Source organism: Ischnura elegans, chromosome 6 (assembly GCF_921293095.1).
Source record: "Ischnura elegans chromosome 6, ioIscEleg1.1, whole genome shotgun sequence".
In the NCBI taxonomy this organism is placed as follows: domain Eukaryota; kingdom Metazoa; phylum Arthropoda; class Insecta; order Odonata; family Coenagrionidae; genus Ischnura; species Ischnura elegans.
The window spans coordinates 60406488-60428552 of NC_060251.1; the positions used below are offsets into that span (position 1 = coordinate 60406488).

The 22065-nt window shown below is 38.1% G+C and overlaps 1 protein-coding gene across 29 annotated transcripts in view; it reads left to right on the top strand.

Moving 5' to 3' along the window:
* The window catches only part of LOC124160805 (ankyrin-3), a 684504-nt gene that overhangs the window by 466227 nt on the left and 196212 nt on the right, over positions 1-22065 (top strand). For all 29 annotated transcript variants that reach the window (XM_046536858.1, XM_046536863.1, XM_046536865.1 and 26 more), the window contains exons 2-9: positions 6207-6308; positions 17714-17846; positions 18496-18659; positions 18880-19035; positions 19430-19558; positions 20007-20204; positions 21028-21324; positions 21743-21940. In XM_046536858.1, the coding sequence (XP_046392814.1) occupies positions 6207-6308; positions 17714-17846; positions 18496-18659; positions 18880-19035; positions 19430-19558; positions 20007-20204; positions 21028-21324; positions 21743-21940 (1377 nt within the window). The remainder of the gene's footprint in view (positions 1-6206; positions 6309-17713; positions 17847-18495; positions 18660-18879; positions 19036-19429; positions 19559-20006; positions 20205-21027; positions 21325-21742; positions 21941-22065) is intronic.

Sequence of the window (22065 nt, forward strand, 5' to 3'; positions counted from 1 at the left end):
TTGCATATTTATGAACTCTTATTACGTTCAATGCATGCAACGTTATGGTGTTTTATTTTTCTATCTGCTTTCATAATTTCTTCAATCGATAAATGGTCACATTATTAAATCAACAGTGTGTCTTAGTCAGGCAATTAATTCAGTTATTTCATTTTTGTTAATTTCCATTTTTATATAATGTTTATTTAAATTACAACGATGTAAATATACTCTTTGGTTTCGGTACATTACAATGATAATCATTTCCAAAAGCATGAGAATTTTATGTGAGGCATTATATTCACGGTCAAGTTCTGAAAAGAATTTACCAAAATTAAATCAATCGACTGCGGCAGAAAGGGATAATGAACGTCTCATGTACCTTTCCTCACGATATTAGTGAATAAATTTATTAGCACCGTTGATTTATATTCATTTCCCGTCGTCTGTTTCATTCTATTATTAGAAGAGCAAAATAAATCATTCTAATACGTAACCGCTGAAATATTTGTGTGGAAAAGAGTGGAAATTCTATCTATTTATTCCCAGTAACACAGTACAGAATGTAATTTATCTATTTTTTTCTGGGTTCGCCGGTATCTTTGATAAATGGTACGTTAGTTTTCATCATCTTTCACATAAATAAATGCTCCTTCGTATTCAAACGAAAGCGACAACCTCCTCGGCTAGTGCAGTTAATGTCATACAAATAGTGAGGTAGCACCCGTAGAATGTTTCATATTTTGCCTTTAACCTTTAGGGGGTGATTGCTAATTCGATGTTCACGTTTTAAATTTCTCTTTGGCTATTTTAAAACGGATTAAGTCCTCACAGCCTACTTGATTGCTCTTCCGAAACCAATCTGGTCTAAAATTTCTGAAGAAAATATGATTCATACGACGAAAAAGTAATATGACTGTCATTCTTAAATAAATTTACCGAAAGATCTTGGTGTGCTGTAAAATTTTTATTTGAATCTTCTTGAATTCATGTGGCGTAGCTACCCTTTCCCCTGAATATTACCGGTGTTCATGGTTAATTCGTTTCAAGACCTTGAATGGTGTTATAGTATATCAATTTCCATGTTCCAGTTGAGCTTTCTTTGGGTGACTGACTCGTCTCGCATCAATGAACGCCTACTTTTTCTGCCGCTCCTGTGGCTTTTCTACGCATTGTGAAAGGAAGCCTTACGATTGGAATCCCAATTCGGGAGGCTATTTGGCGAAGAGTTGTAAGGATGTCTTCAACCGGATGAGTCACTTGTTTGCGATCTACCGAGAATGGTGACCCACATTATATTCAACCCAAAACCTAAGAAATTAACGCTTGCGTACTGGTAAGGTTACAGTTTTCTTTGATTTGAAAAAATCGCGGACTAGGCAGTGCAGGGTTCAGTATTAACGGAGTGACAAGAAAGTGCACTTGCGAGTGTGACATGGAAGTGCAAAGAAAGTATTCTTTCTTTTGGCTCACGTACGGTAACCGTTCAAAATTTCGAACCATGAGTTTTAAATGATCTTACAAATGACCTCTCATTTATTTTCTTTAATCGAGCTCTTCTTTGAACGGGTCAATGGCCTTGAGCATTTTTAGTTGACAATAAGCAGACAGTTTGAATCATGAAAATTACTACATCATTTCCCAATTCCAATGCATAAATTATCATTACAAAATGTAACCCTGTGATATATTCAGTGATAACCGAGGAGAAATGATAAATTTTCGGTCTCTCACCGACTATAACATTGATTTAAACTGCATTTGTTAGATGAGGTTGGGGTAGAGCTCCTCCTAGACTTGGGCACAGGCGCGTAAAATTCACATACTGAGGAGAGGGGGCCAGTTCCCACGCCTGGGATATTTCCCACAAAGAGCGTCTTTGGGTGGATTTGTCTGGCGGCTTCACCCGGAATATGAACCCGGACTCTTCGTTGGGCGCCTAGCGCTCAGCCCGTTTGACAACCGTAATCCCAGTCTTTAATTTTGATTTTATTATGAAAGAACTTTCCTCTCGCTCTTGCCATCCACTCCGCTAGTGTGCGTTCAAACCCTCCTTCTAACCTGTGAGGCGGTTCGTAGCCTGACATGTTTATCCTTATAAGCAGAATGACCCATGATCTACGAGCTGGCCTCGGTCGCTGTGGGGTGAAGTCCTCACGTGCCAAACCGATGGTCGTGGGCTCGAGTCTCGCCTGGGTGGATGGACACTATCCGGAGTATGGGTTGTTGTGTGAGTTATGGGTATGTTGTGCATTGTTGTTTTAAACCACTTTGTAAATGCCGTAGTGTGCTGTCTACGGGAAAGTTGGAATAAAATAAAAATAAGATGGAATTGTATCTTCCTGTTCCGTCCCCATGGGCGTGGCCGCATCTTGTTCCACCCACGAATGCATTTCCGATCACGTCCAATCGGAGACAAATGTTTACAAGATCCGATAAGGGACACCGCTCCGTGTCGGGTTTACCCCTTCGTGCTTCAGTGACTCACGGCAGATCACGTCTGGCGCGTCAGACGCCACAAAATCACCCCTGCCCATCGGCGTTCCCGCCACGTTTTTTTTTGCGCGAAAGTAATATGGCCCAGCGTGGTTAAAAAAATAAGGGGAGAATAAAAAAATCGCCTCCCTCCTCGCAGAGCGCACGCTTTCCGCAGATCAATAATCACCAACCCCTTTGGGATATTGTCCTCTACACCACCCACCCTCTTCCCCTTCTGCAGTAACCGCCCCACCCTCTTCTGCCGTGCCTTTTTGGTCTTACCCCTCCTTCCCCCGATTCTTTCCCTCCTCCTTGGCCCCGATCCACGTCTCCACCCACCTTTTTTCCTCTTTGGCCTTGCTCCATCTCAATCTTCAAGTCTTTTCCGTCCAGACATCCTCCGCACCTCGCAGTAATCCCCACCCCTCCCCCCATCTTCGCTGCCGGGGAGAGTCCAAGCGGATGAGGAAGTCTGCTTCCGAGGTGCATTGTTTATGGAGGGAAGTGCATTGTTTCCCTCGTCGTTGGCTTACTATGCAGATGCACATAGAACGGGTGACGCCGGAGATCACAGTTTCACCCCGTATTAGCTCCGGGAGCAGTAGCTAACAGTATATACGGGTTTCACGCAGCCGCTTATTCTGTAACCATCCTCTCTAGTCCTCGCATGAATTTATATTTTTTATGAAAGAAGCGAAGAATAGTACCTAACATAATGAAATCACTTGTCTATTTCCACATTTACTTATTTCTACCGACCCAGTTCTCGGCACACTCAGGTGCCTTGAAAATGGCATTATGTTCCGAAACCTGGTTCGGTAGAAATAAGGAAGAGCGGCAATAGACAAAAGCTTTCGCCCTGCTAAATATCAAAGAAATTATTATAGTATTCTACCGATTAAGGTAGGTTTCCATGGAACACTAAAGAAGTGATCTGAGAGCCTCCCTTTCCGTCTAGCACTGTCTTCTTCAATTCACTGTAAGGCCTACTCTCTTTCAATACATCTAAAAATCCTATTCTTTTCCTTCCTCTCCCTCGCTTCCCTAACATTCTACCCTTTAACACCATTTTCAACATCCCCTCCCCGCTAAGTACTCCCTCCATCTATACCTTCTGTCTCCTCCGCATGTCATCTAAAATCTGCCTCTCCTCGCCAACCATATCCAGAACTTCGTCGTTCCTTTTCCTCTCCGTCAATTTCACCCTCTCCATCCTTCTCCATACCCACATCTCGAATGCCTCCAATCTTCTCTCCTCATCTTTCCTCAGTGTCCACGTTTCCGCACCGTAGAGAGCTACGCTCCAGATCAAACTCTTCACTAACCTTTTCTTTAAACTCTTACATAACGATCCTCTCAGAAGCTCCTTCCTGTTCATGAACGCCTCCTTTGCTAGTGCAATTCGCATCGTGATGTCCTTTACTGTGTCCGTTTTCCTCTAATGTGCTTCCCAAATAGTTGAATTGCTATACCTGCTCAAGTTTTTCCCCACCCACTTTTATCTTAAGTCTCACATTCCTCGCTCGTGATGCTCTACAAAACCGCATAACCATAGTTTTCTTGTGATTAATCCTCATTCCATACTCCTCGAAACGGTCGTATAACGCATCCACTAGAGCCTGAAGCCCCCTCGATGACTGGCTAATCAACGCCTGATCATCCGCGAATCTCACTTATTTGAACATCATAAAGATTTCCACCGAATTACGCCGGAAAATATATCTTTAATAATAGTACTCATTCACTCAGTGATACAACCAGGAGATGAGGACCTCAGAAAGCCACAGGCGTGTGGGTTTCACAAATTCAGGATAGGGTCCAGATCCTTTTTTTCTGTGTCACCGGTCGTTTCGAGGACTTATTTGGACGTGTCCTAAGGCTTCACCCGGGATTTGAACTACGGGCCCTTCCTTATGCAGTCATGGGCTCTACCATCTAGGCTACCACGCTTCCTCGGCGAATTTTAATAGCAGCCATAATGTTCCATTGCTATTATAGTGAATGTCGCTGTCATTTTTTTCCTTCCCTTATATCATTGCCTATTTATCCTTAAGTTTAATCCCAGCCAGGATAATAATTGATAAATAAAAATGATACTTACCATTGAAAGGACCTTCTATCCATCAGATAGTATTGATTACCGTCCTATGGAGTACAACCGCGGTAATTTATGTTATAATCTTGTTTTTTGTCGAGTTTTCACTACATTGCATAGCGTTTGGAGACAATTTTTCTCCGCAATGCCGCCGAGATTTATTTGCTCTATTTCGAGATAGGAGGAAAATTAGGGGAAAGACGGAAAATGAAAAGAAAATGATTTTCATGATTATTTTACCTATTCAATCAATGGTCAAGTATATAAATTTCATAAAACTCATGAGTTTTCATCTTTCTGTTTAGCTACATGCTTGCTAACGCATTTAAAAATAATGCTTGGAGGACATCGCTGACGTACCTTCTTCAGAAGATCCCAGTTCTTCGGTGGATGCGTATTTACTTCCTTTATGGGTTCCCTCGCGTTGTTTGCCTTTCCATCTTTAAGATTCTCCCTCTCGGCTGGGATAATTTCCATGCGTTTGTATTGAAGGTTCCTTGCATGTTGGGATATTTGCTACTCCCATTAGCTTCATCCCAGTTATGTACCGTTTAGTCTCCTCACTGAACCGGTTCAAGCTTTATGTCAACGCGAATAAACCTGTTGGTGAGCGAACTAATCTTAACGGAAATTTGACGATCAGTTGTAGATACAAAATTTCTGGCGATGAATCTTTCACCAAGTCACGTGGTACATTAGGTCATATTAAGTTACCTATTTATATCGATGTCTTTTCCCTAATCGCACCCCTTTGATAATTTGATGAAAATTAATTCAGAGAAAATATAGGGTTTTCTCCAAATAAGTAACCTTTCAGCTTACAATTCATTTGTTTCATTTTACCTGAAAAAGCCAGTGCACAAGAAATTTGCTAAGGAACATTTACTATTAATTTTCTAATACAGCTCCTTATCACTTTTGACGCAGGATATTGGGACATTTAGTTTAACCAAAGGTATCTGTATTCGGATGGATATGGATGGATGGATCCTTGTTAACGTCTTATAATTCATATCATTCCAAATTCCATGATTTTTCTGCATGTATTCCTACTTCAGAGTGAATTTCTTTAGCTTTGATGACGGCTAGGAGTATGGGTTGAGTTTTGCTCTACCTTTTTACCGGCTCTTCAAACTCGGGGTTGGGAACACCATCTAGGAGGACTTCAGGACCAGATTTTATTTAAATATCGATCTTGAAGGTGAAAAAGAGGGAAAATACGGGAAACACTAAACATTTTGAAGTCGCGGAATTCTAAAAATTATTAATCATTTATTATAAATTCTCTTTACTAGATTTTTTGGTTCAGATACCCTTATTGAGCAGACCCTATTCATGCACCTATGTAGTTTGTGCCTGATCTTTTTAGATCTGTATTCATGGAAATTGTGAAGGGATGCTGAGAAAAGAAGAAAGTCTTATTTTCCTTTCCAATACTTCATTGACTTTTTGATTCTCCTTTTTAATGTAATGACATGATTTTATAGCTATCTATATATAGTTACCTTAGATTGTAAACTAAAATCCATTGATATGTTCTTATTTTATGTCGGTAGTGAAACTTTATAGCTTAAAATTTTTGTTTTATTAAATGTTCCAATTATCGTGTTCTTTTTCTTTTGCATGTCTTATCCTTTATTTTCTTTTATTTCAGGCGGATGGCAACACCGCATTCCTCAGGGCCGCGAGAGCTGGCAATCTTGATAAGGTGCTAGAATACCTCAAGTCCAACATTGACATCAATACATCAAATGCAGTGAGTACCTGATATTGGCCTAATTTTTTTTTCAATTCTAAGGCATTTTGTCTTACACTCTTGCATAAAGTGCCTAAATCAATTGGACATACCTTTCTAATTTACTTGCTGAAAAGGTGGATATGACAGGTCCAGCCTATTACCCACAAATCTTCTGTTAAGTATGAATTTGCATTTATTAATCTTACTGCTGGAAAACTACAATAGAGGTGAATTATTTAATTAAATTTAAGCCACCTTTGGTAGGAAATGACATTGAGATTTCGAAAGATCGTATTGACTATAATTTTTATTATAAATATGGTAAATTCATGTTGAGAGCCCAAAAACTGAGTTATTATTCGCTTTCTAAAAGTGAGATATGCACCACACATGTCTGCTGCATATTGAGTAGGTGCAGGGATTTTTTAACATGCAAATTGATTCACTCTCGTGATGATAACTCATTCACTTTATCAAAGGGGGAATGAGATCCACCCTATGTCACTCTTTAATCATTGTCCACCAAATATTAGCATTTCGTCTTTTTATGCGTGATCGGTTGAGTCAAGGTGGGACCAAAATTTAGTATGTCCCAACTTTCCTAAGCCGCTGTTTTTACCCAACTGTTCAAATTGGGTGTTCTCTGTTGACTCTAGTTCTTTCATTTTCATGGTATGGATTACTAAGTAAATGACTGGGTGTTTTGTGTTAAATTTATGTCTTTCACTCTCCCATAAACATAATATTTATATTATTGAATTGAGTAAATATTGCGAAATGTGAATACCGCATAGGATTGTGTCATTCATGGTTACTTACACATAATCTACGTTTTTCCTGCAGCGCACCCGTGAAATTGGATGCGCAAGATCTCTCCCATTCAAATTACTTCGTTTGTTGCCTACTAAATTTCACGAATCCATGAACTCACGTGTTCGATCGCATATTCGGGTTAATACTCATGTATATATACCTGATGAATGTATATATAAATCATTGTCACAATAAATCTCTCTTGTTCTCTTCACTACCGAAATATATAGGACCAGCAAATGTTGCGCGGAGAATATATAATCGTAAATTGTCAATGGCGTTCGAATCTGAATTCTTGTGAAATAAGGGACGCTAATATTGAATGATAGACACGCATGTTAACATGATACAACCAAGGTTACGAGAGCATGGATAAGCGAATGAAATGAGCGTTGATTACTTACGCAATCGATTACCAGGGACTTAACTTTTCAAATAGAATTAGTGAAGGTAAAAGATGAGTACATTCACATTCCTATGGTAAAGGCTCCGTAACATCACCATGAACAGAAGGTCGCGTGCACGTCGCGTGGTATCGTAAGCGCGCTTTACTTCAATTTGAATCGAATTTCGATTTGCATTTGTTTGACACCTGGCGGCGGGAAAGAGAACGTAAAATGTAAACAACCTAACCGAATGTAGTGCGGTTTGCTGAATTTTGGCCGTGTTCTTCGCTTAATGCAGATCTTCATTGGTTTAAAGATACGAAAGAAAACAAAAAGAAGATGTTCAACTCAATCAAAGTTAGAGCAGAATGATGGTGTTACGTGCAGGTATTGTACAAGAAACATCTCAAGCTATCTAGTTGAAAGCTTCTTGTGTTCTTTCTTTGAAGCCAATTTTGTTAGAGTTCCTTGTGTTCTTTCTTTGAAGCCAAATTGACTTTGTCAATTCATTAGTCTACATCGATTATAGTTGAAAATTGATGTCTTTTTGTTTGAATGTTAAATTTTTGACAGCTAGACCATGGAAGAAGGGATAGACTGCATAGTTATCAAATATTTTCGTAGAAATTCATATAGTATGCCAGATTTAAACGTTTTAGAACAGGATGAGTTGCATCTACTTTTTCTTTACCTGCAGCTCGTACGCATGTAGTGTAAGCTCAGCGGACTGTATGGCAACGTTTACTTTTTTAAACGATAATGGACCATTTTTTTTATTTATTTAACATACTTACCGAACATATTCTTTCTGGTGAATATCCATTATGGCCATAACTATGCTATGGATTTTCAGTGAAATTAAAATGCATTATAAGATCATTACTAAATTAAACTTCAGTTAAATTAATTTAAAAATTTAGGGTTTATGAAAAGAGAAATTCATTTCAATGAATTTTTGAGCCATTTATTAATTTTTTATGGAATAGGTCTATTGATGGGAATTGCCTCAGGTATCCAGTAGTAGACTGTTATGCATGGAGGGAAAGTTATTTTTCACTTTGCAAACCTTATGTAGTGGATGAAGTATGTACTGGTTAGGATTTGCGGAGGATCTGATCAGTTACATTGATCAGATCATCAGAAGTTCGAAAGTATTAATAGATTTCTGAGATAGGAGATAGTAAAGTAGTTTTTGGAAAGTATGGATTTAATAGTCCGCTCGTATTCCACTTCTAATGCAAAAGGTATTATAATGGTAGGGTATTACTTTTAAATCAGCAGTTACAGCAGTCATTGAGATATGTAGGTGAATCCCATTACTAATTTTCATTATTTTATTTTTCAATGTTTTAAGCATTTCCATTCTATGCTTTACTAATCTACCCAAAATGGTATTCCTTTAGGATGAATGACTATGTCTCTTGATATAATTTGTTTTTTTTATACACTGATTTGAGAACTGTGATCAAGACTCATTCATTGAGGACAATTTTACTGTTTGATGTGCATTTTCCTATAGAGAGCATTCACGTAATGTATGATATCGGGAAGTGAGGCATCAAAGACATTTAGCCTTGCATGTTGAACAGTAAAAATGAAACTTATTTTTGCATCACTGTCGTTTTCTGTTTCATCTGCAGCTAGTCTCTTTTAGGCCGATTTGAAGCATGTTTTGCGATTGGAAAGAGAAAATGGAATTAATTTACCATTTAAGGCCAGGTGGATAATATCTTCAGTATCTTGCAAGACCAATTAAGGCTTCAAGACTGACTAAAATTGTGAGAAACTACCTGGTGTCATTGTATCTGACTTAATCTATTTGAAACCTGTTGGCAACTATCCTCGAGATGGCTGTTTAATCATTTTTATAGAATTGTCATTCAAGTCATATTTCAAGCTTGAATATTACCTGTTTTAATTTATCTAAGAGGCTGCACAAGTCATTTCACAGTAATCTCATTAGTGATGAAATATCATTTACTACTGCTCTAGTAATGCTAAATTTTGAAGGGTAACCATTTTGGTTGGAATTAGGGAGCTGTTTTGTAATAGTTTGGCTTTATAATGGGAATTCAGTAGGTTATTATGATTTACTTTTTAATTCATATTTAGGAATGCTAAAGCAGTAAAGCTTTTGGAAGACATTTTGCTTCACATTTCCATGCCTTGAAATATGAAGCAGGTTGTTTTCCAAAACATCTGCGGAAGTAATGCCAATAACCTGGTGTAGAGCCTGACTGTTTGAAGAATTCCTTAAATTATTCAATAGGAGAAACTGAAATCGTGTATTTATCAGTAGTTAGTAATTTAGACAATGCAGTTTGGATATACTTAAATTTATGCTAGAATCACTCTTTTTTCTTGCATAATTTTCTAAATATCACTGAGTGTCTGAAGGGATAAAAAACATACAAATTTTTTTACAAGGTTTGGCGTTAGATGTGGCACAATGCCTATGTAATTTAGCATAGATATGGTCCTTGGAAATTGTTTTTATTTCTTTGGGTGTTTATAAAACGTTTCCTTCAGAATTAATTGTCAGGGTGGATAAGCTGTAGGTTCACTATTTTCAGGGTGGCTGAATAATACATCATTAAGTTCTGATTGTTACTTTCTCATATTTTTTAACGTCAACATTTTTATTAATACTTGTATAGGGATTTATTGTCTTTAAGTAATGGATTTACGTGCATTGTTATAACTAAGAGCTTCATTTATTATTCACCATGCGGGTTTGCAATTGCCTTTGGCAAAGTTATACATCTTTCTAAAATTCCCATTATCTAGTATCTAATTTCTGACGCAACTTCCATCAGTAATTTCTGTTATTTCTTTGTATTTCATTTCTTTCTATTTCTGTCATCACTGTTTTTTTCACATCATTTTTGTCAATTTTTTGAGCTGTGTTACTTTGAAATTTTCAGTCAAAATTTGAAGCCTGTGAAGAAGAATTATGATCCATTGAACTGGATGCGGTTTAGACTTTCGTCTGTAAATAATTTCTCACCATAAAGTCAAGTAATTCAATCATATTCTTGTATATTTTCATTCTCTAAGTTACGTCTTGACTTGGTTTTCTAATATCAAAATGTAAAGTTTTTCAGTATATTTATGCATGTAGAGAGGAAGGAGAAGAGGAAGTTAGGAGTTGGGGCCGGTTAGTGGGGTGATTTGGATACTGTTAATAGGGATTACCGGTATGCTGTAGCCATTGCTCCTGTTAAAAATTTTCTTGTCTCCCTTCTCATTTTCTATCACTTCTCTGACGAGTCTCTGTGTATAACGTTTTACTTGGCGATGAGTCTTGTTTTCGTCATATCGATTGCGTGGGCCAATGTTTTCGGCTAACGCGGAATTCGCTGACTGTCGAATTGCTCTTTTTTTCCTCATGGAGTGTTATACCGATCTTCACATTTCACCCATGGCATTTTACTGCTGGTTCAGAATGGAATGCGGTAGATCTCTTTAACCGTGTCGTAAGATAATTTCTGACCAACTTTTTTTGTGATTCCGTCTTATCTGTTACGAGCCAAATTGTATGACAAGTGAAAATCTATGCTCCTATTTTTCCTTTATGAATATATCTTGTCAGAGGATCAAAAATTTGACGCTATTTTCGGCCGAAGTTCTTTTGATAGGTTCTCGTTTTCCCCTACGGTTGCTATAAAAGAATGTTTACTGGCCGCAGCACTGAAGCTTTGACCTTCCGCGAATAATTTCGTGAATTAAAAGCGTCTATTACTGATTTTATCGCTTACATCTCGCATCGAAAGAAACTTAAAGTGTAGAAATTTTAAAAAATCAATTAAATTTAAGTTTAATTGTAAAATGATTGGTGTTTTTTTTTCGTCTGTAGATTCATTAATCGCCGAAGATAGAGAGGTTGTTAAATTGAAAAAGAAAATTATTAATATTTTGGCACAGTGGACATTGTCCTTTCGCTTTTAGAGTAGTTGCATTGTACGTAACCCAACGGTAAAATTGGGGATGGACCGAATTATTTACTGGATTACTATATTTTTGGAAGCTCATTCGTTTCCAGCGAAGACAATATAGAAGAGATGACTGTTTTTTTATTTTTATTAACTTATTGTACCACCGAAACAGCGCCTTCGACCCTTTCTATCGGGGATTTTAACTGAACAATCAACGTGCATGAATATCCATGCCCTCAGTAGGGCCAACCTACCCAGGCGGGACTCGAACTCGCGACCTCTTGTGTGGCAGTCAAGGAATTTACCCGCCCCACGTTTAGTGTTTAAATAACGCTGATACAGTGGCGCCGACTCCATGGGGCCTGAGGGGGCTCGAACCCCCCCAAAAATTCGTTACGGGTGTGAGGAAAAAATGTTTCAGACTTGTCGATTTTCCCCGGAGTGTCCAGATATCGAGATCAGGGTTCTAATGTTGATCATATGACTCCTCTAAAATGTTTAAAAAACTTAAAACTCACGTCTTATAAAATTTCCCGGGGCGAGATCCCCGGTTCAGGCCCCCCCAATATTTTTGTAAGTCGGCATCCCTGCGCTGATGTGTTCAATGGACGAGACATTTAAATTTTCTAGCAGGTACCTACATTACATTAGTATGCTGGTAGCCCAATTAAAACGGGTTATTTTATATACGTGTGCTCGTGTAACTAACCCGTAACAATTCGCTCCGGGCAGCACCTGCTCACCCGTCGTATCGCCCTCGTAAATCCGTGTAAACAAGCCGTAGTAGCTTGTTTACGTGGCACTCTTGGCTTTGCGTCGCTTATCTCCGTCCTTTAATCTTTACTCTTCACTTTCCACATGCCGTGCGTTTTCCTTAGTATTATACAAAAATAGTGATTCACTTGCCTGTAAGAGTGTCACTCGAGGAAATAGTTACCGAAACGTACCAACGGGAATCGTTACTCTAACAGACGCTGTTCTTAATTACGTTAGGCTAGTGTCTAAGCTAATTTGTTACCATATACACATTCACACTGTTCGCCACAAGCGAACATACAAACATGAATACAAATAGAAGATGACACAAATAGATAAGAACTAAAACACATCACTTTGTCGCGGCGCGGCGGTGGCGTGGAGATGAAATGATGCTCAGACTCCCCCCCTTGGGGACCGGAGCCCGGAATAATAAATAAAATTTAGTATTGAAGTTGCTCATTGTTTCGAGGGTTTGGGTGGTTGGAAGATTGACTTTAAAGAGAGTCATGGGGTGAGGGTTTGTTCCCTTGATCTTCACCTTGCATCTACGGCTATATTCTACGTTGTTGAAAGAATCTCCCAATAGCTAATGCCAAGAGGTAATACTTTTGAATACCTAAGTTGCAGTATCCCTCCTGTATTTGTTCACAAAGAAGGGATATTCTCTTTTGCATTACAATACCTATTTGTATTGCCTAAGAATCAATGGTATCATCATCATCATTGGTCAACAATCCTAGGATTGGTTTGACGCAGCTCTCCACTCTATTCTCCTATCAGCTAATCTCTATATAATTATATTTTCTCAAGCCTATCAATTGCTATTGTCGTCGTGTGTAGTGTCAGCAGACTGGTAGTCCGGCCGCAGCAACTACGTGGCATCATTATCACTCGAATCTAATGGTCAGAATATTTGCACGCAGAAGACGACACCCCAGTTTTGAAACGGGTGTGGGATGAGGTTCGTCGATCGCTCGTAAAAAAACTCAGGAAGTGTTTGTAACGGTACTTGTTTAATTCTTTTAAAGGGGGTAGCAACCTAATACTACGGGCTTTGGAGACCATAGGGGGTGAAGGGAGGGAATTGAAAGGACTGGCGTCAATTGCGAGTGCACTGTGACCTTCTGGAAGCAGTTCGTTCTATCTCTCTCCAACGGACTCCAGGTCGTCCTCGCAAGAGGAGTTCTTCTCCAAAAAATATCCCCGGTGTCGCCTTCACTGGGCCGAAAATGGTAACCTCCGTTTGACCGGCGAGGTACATGTATTCTCATTGTCAGAGGTTGCGGTGGGGCTCACCCGCACTTCTCTTATCCCCGTTGGACAAGAGAGAAGCGCATGATGTCATAGACGGCTCGTTAATCATCCCCGCCTGTTCCCATTCTTGCTTCTTATTTTTTTCTTCAACTCGGCATTGGCTTTATTGCCTTATGAATCCATGAACTCTTCTTCCCCTTTTCCCGCTCACCCAACATCTATAAGATTCATCCCCGTAACTATCATGTTTTGCACATCCTCCATCTTTTTGCTTTGGGACCATCTCTCTCTTCCGTAAGACGGCTCATATCGTCTAACTGCGATAACATCATCTCCAATTGCTGAATCTCGATTTTTTCCTCCTGCTATGTTCCTATTGGTGTTCCTCTGAAATCATGATCAACCCCGGACTAAATCTGAATGGTCGTTCTCCCGATGGAGTATAATTATCCGTCAAATTTAAGCCAACCACTGTCACCTGCCCTGGGGTGTGCTAGACATTCACCGGAAAAATAAATAGATATGAGCCTTCGTAGTGAGTCGCCGGAATGAACGATTTCGAACACAACATATTCCAGAAAAGTTGCTCGGGTTTTCTACCGGTTGATGTCGTCCATGTCTCCCGACGTTTCGATCCGCGACTTGCTGATCATCCTCAGGGGATCTTCCGAATGCCATTCCGAAAATTCCGATAGGCATTCGGAAGATCCCCTGAGGATGATCAGCAAGTCGCGGATCGAAACGTTGGGAGACATGGACGACATCAACCGGCGGAAAACCCGAGAAACTTTTCTGCAACTGATTCGCCGGGAAAACCTAAGATCATACACAGCATATTCCTATCGCGTTGTTACCTCTTGGAATCAACCGCTCGTTTTGAATACCAAGTGGAATAATTCCGATCTGTGTCCAACACTCAATTCCAGTGTCCTGTTGGACTCGATTGTTAAGTCCACGGCGGCCTGATGGGGAATTGACTCATCACACAAGAGGGAGGTCCAAAGCCCGTCAATCGCGGGAAAATCTTTTAGAGATTATCTGACATCCGCTCGGGGGAGCAAAATACCCTTGACAAGAAATGAACATTTAAACAGGTTTCATAACGTAATTTTAAATGGTCAGTCGGGGAGACTTTGTAATAAACAATTGCGATTAAATAGTGCTAACGCAACGGAATGGATTTTATCGCACCTAATGTCTTAAATACAGCGACGATTTATATCGGCCGTAATCGAGGCCTGTAAACCCTTATTTTTTAATGAGATGAACGCATTGGTGGAGTAGTCGTCGCGAATTCGAAGCCAAATTTCGCTTCACCGTTGTAAATATTTTTTAATAAGGCGTTTATCGTAGGGGGAACTTGGATGGATGTGGCACATGTCTTTCAGTGAAATTTTCGTGAAAATAACCAAATCAAAACTTCAATCACATTCAAATATTCGGAAGCACGAAGTACAAATTTAAGCTCCAAATGGCGAATAATGATAGCATAACTTAATACCCCTGTCAAAAGAAATTATAGCAGTGTTTTTTTTCTTTCATTGGAAGAGGATAGAGTTCGTGGTAGTGTGGAGGAGGCGATCGGCATCTCATGTCTTTGCGCCGGGGAGAAGGGTTGGGCAATTAGGGTAGAGGGAAACCCAGCGCCAGTATTAGCTTGCTCTAAATTATATTAAATTTAAAGCAAGCTAATACTGATTAAAATTAAAATTGAAAATTCGATGCTCAGGGCACCACGGCTACGAGTTATATCCGACGGATGGAGTGCTGTACTTGAAGTAGTTAAGGAAGGGATCGGTCAATCTTTATGTCATCTCCACCACACCCGTGTTTAAACCCGAATCCACACAGGGGGAGGCATACTCTCGCAACCGCATCAACCCGGTGCCTTAATTTTATATATTTCGCCATGATTTCCATTCATGATGATATAATTATTAAGACCTTAAAAAGACAGGTAGATGCTCATCTTTCTTCGATTAGACAACTTACTAAGTTTACTTCCAAACCCTTATTTGTGAGCCAAAGGCAACCTGAAATACGCGCTTTGTTCTTCCTGACTCTGCAGTTAATGCCTCAATGAAGTTATTTCTTCCATGCAGGTCATTAGAAATCTTTTTGCACATAGCCGTGGTTTGTCTCAGAAATGAGTAGTTGTCTTTAATATGCCATTCTTGGCTTACCAGTTTTCATATTTTTTTATTGTTCTGTAGGACCAGCCATAACATAATGGAGTAACTTTCCCATCTATTTGAATTACTTGGAATATTTAATATTCATACCTTATAGAATGGCATAGGCTGGAAAATATGCTTTTGGCTGGTTTACTTCAGAGATAGAGAAATGGCAAACGCGTGCAGAGTGTTGCCTAACACTTAATAAGATAATCTAGGTTAGCATCATACATTGTCACTCATGAAACATTTGCATATAACTCGAATGCTGAGATATTAATGGCATTATTCATCATGAATTTGGTCTCTTTACTCAAAAATATGTCCACTATGACCAAAAAATGAATGAGGATTTTGTTTTGTCAATGTTTCTTAAATAGCGAGAAAAATTTTTGAAGATATTTTGGATTACCCAATTTGGAAATCATTGATATTCTTTCATGTTGGCAATTTTTTCCAGGCATTACATACCCTACAGTAGCTAAATGATTCACCCTGGTGACCATGCCCTCTACTGTGAACCAAATGAGAATGAACTCAATTTGCTCTCAATTCTAGTATGAATGCATTTGAAAATGGCCGTTTATTACCATATACGAGCCTCGTACAACCAGCGCAGTGATTGTGCACACCAAAAATGTTGAACTTACACTGAGCTCTTTTTTTACTATTTTATTTTCACATCATGTAGTTGCTAAATGTAGTCAAGGGAGATTTTTCGTTTGAAGATAAGCTTGGTTTTCTTATTGCATCTTACGTTGATTTGACCTCAGTTCATTCTGGCTCCTTTCGACATCCTTTTGTGCTTTTTGAATATAATTCAACATTGGATCTATCGAGTTGTTTGATTTGCCCATATTCTTTTCACCTAGTCAGTCCAGAGCTTTCTCCGAGCCCCAAAGCAGAATGTATTTTACCTTTCCGATATGGCTGTTGCTGAACAAATTACTCAATGTTGCCCGCATATCTGATGCCATCATCATTTGTATCATACTGGAGTAGGACAAATACTTTTCATTAAAAAAATTAACTATTCCTTTGAGATGGTAAAGATTCTGAATTTCTCTTGCATCTTTTCTTGCAATGGAATTTTTTGTTGTCATTTTTGTTCTGTTTGACTAGTTGACTTTGCAAAACTTTGAAATGTTGATTGTTGCAGAATTTTTTTGTCAGCAAATGTATCAGCTGTCTCTAAATTCCTATGCCTAGCAAAGGTATTGCTGTCATTCAGATTTTTTGAAAGATCATCCAGTGATTGCGGTAGGGGAAATGAAGAGTTGTGGTCATAGTTGCAGTAATTGTAGTATAATTACAGAGGGTAATTTAATGAAATTGAGGAAGGACAAGTATTACGTATGTTGCGGTGGCATTCTTTTTGTGAGTAATCTCTACTAAAAGTGACTATTATATCACCATCCATACTTCTTTATAGGGGTTAAAATATTTACTTTTTTACTTCTTTAAAATCTTTTCATGGTAAAATGTGTTACAATTAGACATGCTGATGCGTAAATTTTATTTCTTATTGATGCATCTGGTTTGATTGGAACATTGATTTCTGAATTTCAAATAAAATACCAAATTGAAACACAAGATATTTAGGAGGCAGCTGAAGTGAGTGTATAGATGTTAGAGGGCATGGACACATTAAATAGGGTGATTGAAGGGATGCTTGAGTAAACAGGACCATTGACAGAGGGAGGAATAGGGGAACCATTAATCGAGGCAAATATTTTGGGAACAACTGGTCTACATAGACTCATCCTTTCTATCAATTGCAGCAATGCGTGTTAGCACTTAAGGGGAGAAAAATTAAGGGTACAACAGCCCTGATTGAAAAACTAAGTGGCTAATGATGCAATTTGTAAGATAGGACATGCAATACAAGTATTGTTTATATTCATGAAGTTTGAATGGTGTGTATGTGTATTTGTTATTAAAATGATCCTGTAGTCAATGCAAAGCAATGTGTGTTGCTATGATAAGCTGGATCAGCCATGAATTTGTTTGAATCTTGAGTGATGGTTCTTATTGTAGTGCTTTAATTAGTTATTTTTTTGGCATAATGATTGTTCCTAACTTGGGTTGTTCCTTCTTTCCAGAACGGCTTAAATGCACTCCATCTGGCCTCCAAGGATGGTCATGTGAACGTGGTCACCGAACTGCTGAAGAGAGGTGCCACTGTTGATGCTGCCACAAAGAAAGGAAACACAGCTCTCCACATTGCATCCCTAGGTAAGGTGGCAAGAATATTTCAATTCTTGTCTCTAAATCATAGGTTTTGCTGTCCTTCATTTCTTCTTACTCTACGCTTGTTCCTCTATACCACTATTCTTTTTCCCGGATTCCGTTTGTTATATTACTTCTGGGAAAATGAAAATTTAGCCGTACAAAATTCACATTACAAGCCCTACTACATTTCCAAGTGGCATTGACTCATGGTGAAATTGGATGTTAGATGCATATACCTTTACAATTAACATACATCAAGGATAAAGTTGGCTGTGAAAAAATATTTGCCCTGCCAGGAACCCAGTCATGCTCCCATGCTTGTGACCTTCCACTGAATCACTTGTTTCATAGAGTGCTTTTGATGATTAAAAGATTTTTTGTAGTCTTGAATTTAACTGATGACTTTCCACTTTTGCTCCCAATCTTCCTAATTTAAATCATAACTATTTATTTTATGTTAATTACTCGAGTTGGCTGTATTAAAGCAGGGTCATTGTGTTAACTTATTACAATTCATAGAATATGACCTTGCATTTTTTATATCCCGATCCATTGGCAATGATTCAATATTCCATTTATTTTTGTGTATGTATTTTTATTATGTATTGGGTATGAATTATTTCACTTCATAAACTGTAATTATCTATTTCAGCTGGACAAGAAGAGGTTGTAAAAATATTAGTTCAAAATGGAGCATCTGTAAATGTACAGTCCCAAAATGGTTTCACGCCATTATATATGGCAGCACAAGAAAATCATGACAATGTAGTCCGATTCTTACTGGCAAACGGAGCCAATCAAAGCCTGGCAACAGAGGTGAGGGTTTCTTTAAATTTAGTCATTATGTACTTTGATAAGATATTTACTTGTCATATATAATGTTTTGCACTTAAGAGATATGGACACTATTCATGATGAAGACAATTTTGCGTGAATAAAATTTCTATCCATTTAAAGTGGATACAATCTTGTATTTATTGTGTTCATCGCAATAATAGTCAATTAGTGGTCTTATTAGTGCCTTGTTCTTTTGTAGGATGGTTTCACACCTCTGGCTGTAGCCATGCAGCAAGGGCATGATAAAGTAGTAACAGTTTTACTAGAAAATGACACACGAGGAAAGGTACGCCTTCCAGCGCTACACATCGCTGCCAAGAAAGATGACTGCAAAGCTGCAGCTCTTTTACTTCAGGTGGGTTATGTTTCTTATAAAACACTAATTGGTTATTTTTTGAAGCACTAATGGAAGGAAATGAAGCTTTAATGAAAATCAACTCACCATTTTAGATTTCATGATGTTTAGATTATACTCCAGCATTTTGGTGAACAAAATTCAATTGACTGTTTGTACCTTTATTTTATTTTCAATCTCAAATCTGTATCAAGTCCTGCTTGCCAGATTTATGTCCGCTTAAAATCAGTGCCATAGTAAATATGATATTAATATATTGAATGGGCTTTAATCGAAATTTTCCTTGTTAAAAAAATTTCTTAATCTTTATAGTGTATATTTGCTTTAACTAGTTCAATTTATATTCATGCACAGTTGTTTATCCCATGTATATTTTTTTCTCATTGAAAATTAGAATGACCACAATCCTGATGTCACATCTAAAAGTGGATTCACTCCTCTACACATTGCTGCTCACTATGGCAATGAGAATATTGCCAACTTATTATTACAACGTGGTGCTGATGTCAACTACTCAGCAAAGGTAATTTATGATTCAAATCCGTGTAACCATTATACTGTGGCACGAACATAAAGTAGTGTAGAAATAATTGATAAACTTTATGATGTGTGATAGTTTTGTCATTGGACAAAAGCTTTCTTTGAAAATAACTCGAAAAGATTCTACTTTACTCAATTGTTTTGATTGATGATTAATAAAATTCATTTGTTGGTTAAACTTGCAGACAGCATTCTGTAAATGCAAGTTCAGTGCTGCATTTACTTTAAACTCATTTGTTTGCAATTGAATTAATATGGCTAATAATCGTGAATAGCTCATACCACATTCAACCTTAAATATTTAATGAGTACTAATGAGTTCTCGTGTTCATGTTCTCAGATACTAATTTGCTTGAAGTTGATGGAATTTTTCTGTATGTGCAAATAATATCTTTGGAAAGTGATTTAATTCTGCTCTTCTTTATTTGCAGCACAACATCACACCTTTGCATGTTGCCGCTAAATGGGGGAAAACAAATATGGTTTCACTCCTTATCGAAAAAGGTGCAAATATTGAAGCAAAAACCAGGGATGGGTTGACGCCACTTCACTGTGCGGCTCGGTCAGGTCATGAGCAAGTTGTGGACATGCTTCTCGAAAGAGGGGCTCCCATCAGCTCGAAAACAAAGGTAAGTTTTTCATTTAATGTATTGATTGCCTATAGCAGCAGTAAGGGTTTTATGTTGGATTAATAACAATGATAAGTAAGCTTTTCACCTCCTGTACTGAAGGCTTCTTAGGAGTGTTAAGGTTAACTGGTTACTGTTAAACAATAACCATTTAGTGATATTGTTAATTTGATAATCGTTACACTCAGAAAAAGCGTCCAGGGGAAACGTCAGGGAAATAATATGCTGTACGATAAAAAATCTGCAGTATTCAACCAAAATAGATGTTTATTTCGTAATCAGTGTTCTTAGAAAGCTTCAATCAATTAATAATAAATGAATTCATAGATAACAAAGAAAAAATATGGAAGCAAAAAACAATAAAGCAATCAGGAGAAATAAGGTAAAAAGGTGCTGTAACTGAGAGTGGAAACTATTGCATGAATCAGATATATCAAGGACTGGATGACGAATGTGATAGAGGGGATGTTGAAAAGGGAAGGCAAAAGGTAAATAACAACCATTGGGAAATTGACGGATAGAATTTCGGTTTGTGTTCAGTTTCTATGCTGTAGGTTGTTCTGGCTGGAATGTGGAGTGAAAAGAATGAATTCAGATAGCACAACAGGAAGATCCATTGATAATAGGGAGAAAAAACCTGAGCTCATATTGGATGCGATGGAAACTTCCGTTGAAAAAAGAGCTTGTGGGAAGTTACATTTGATTTAATAGGCTGTTTTTTCCAATAAATGTTAGGCTTCTAAAACCTTTTTGTCCTCAATGTGGTTAGTGGTGATTAGTTATATTTAATTGGGCCTACAATGTTTTACTTTTATTTTTACAGAATGGTTTGGCACCACTGCATATGGCATCACAAGGAGATCATGTGGATGCTGCAAGAATTCTACTCTATCACCGAGCGCCAGTGGATGAGGTTACTGTTGACTATTTGACAGCACTTCATGTTGCCGCCCATTGTGGTCACGTCCGAGTTGCTAAACTCCTTCTCGACAGAAAAGCTGATCCTAATGCCAGAGCTTTGAATGGATTCACACCACTCCACATAGCTTGCAAGAAAAACCGAATAAAAGTGGTTGAGTTGTTGCTGAAACATGGTGCTTCCATAGAGGCAACGACAGAAGTAAGTCTCTTGAATCGTTTATGTCATTTTTTTAAATTTTGTCCATGATTGTGCTGTGCATGTCAGAAAATTTAAATTCAAATGAAGCTGAATAGATCACCCTAAAATAAACTCATGCTGAAATGAAACAAGTATTACTGCCTTTGGAAGGACACCTCTGCTTCTAAAAAATATGAATAGCAATGCAAGATTTTTGTAAAAATAAACATTTACAGCAAGCATTTTACCAGATTTTGATGTTCAAAAATAAATTATAGAGATTGCGATATTTGGAATCCATTTTTATTCAATCATTGAGTTTTTCTGCTTAATAAAAGTAAATTTCTTTTTGAAAAATGTTTGTAGAGATCTACTGAACCTATGTAGGAAAATCATTTTGACTGCTCTTTCTCCAATCGAATCCCTTTATTTCTTTTAGTCTGGACTGACACCTCTCCATGTCGCCAGTTTTATGGGCTGCATGAACATAGTGATATATCTGATACAACATGAAGCAAATCCAGATGTTCCAACTGTCAGGGGTGAAACACCTCTACATCTTGCTGCTCGGGCTAACCAGGCTGATATTATTAGAATTCTTCTTCGAAATGGTGCTCAAGTAGATGCCCGAGCAAGGGTAAGTATTATTTCTCCCATTGCTTTAAATTGAGCTACCTAGTAAGAAAATTTCCATTCGTGAAATCCCTTACTTTCATAATGGATGTTTAAAAGACATGATTGTGAAAACATCATGTATTTGGC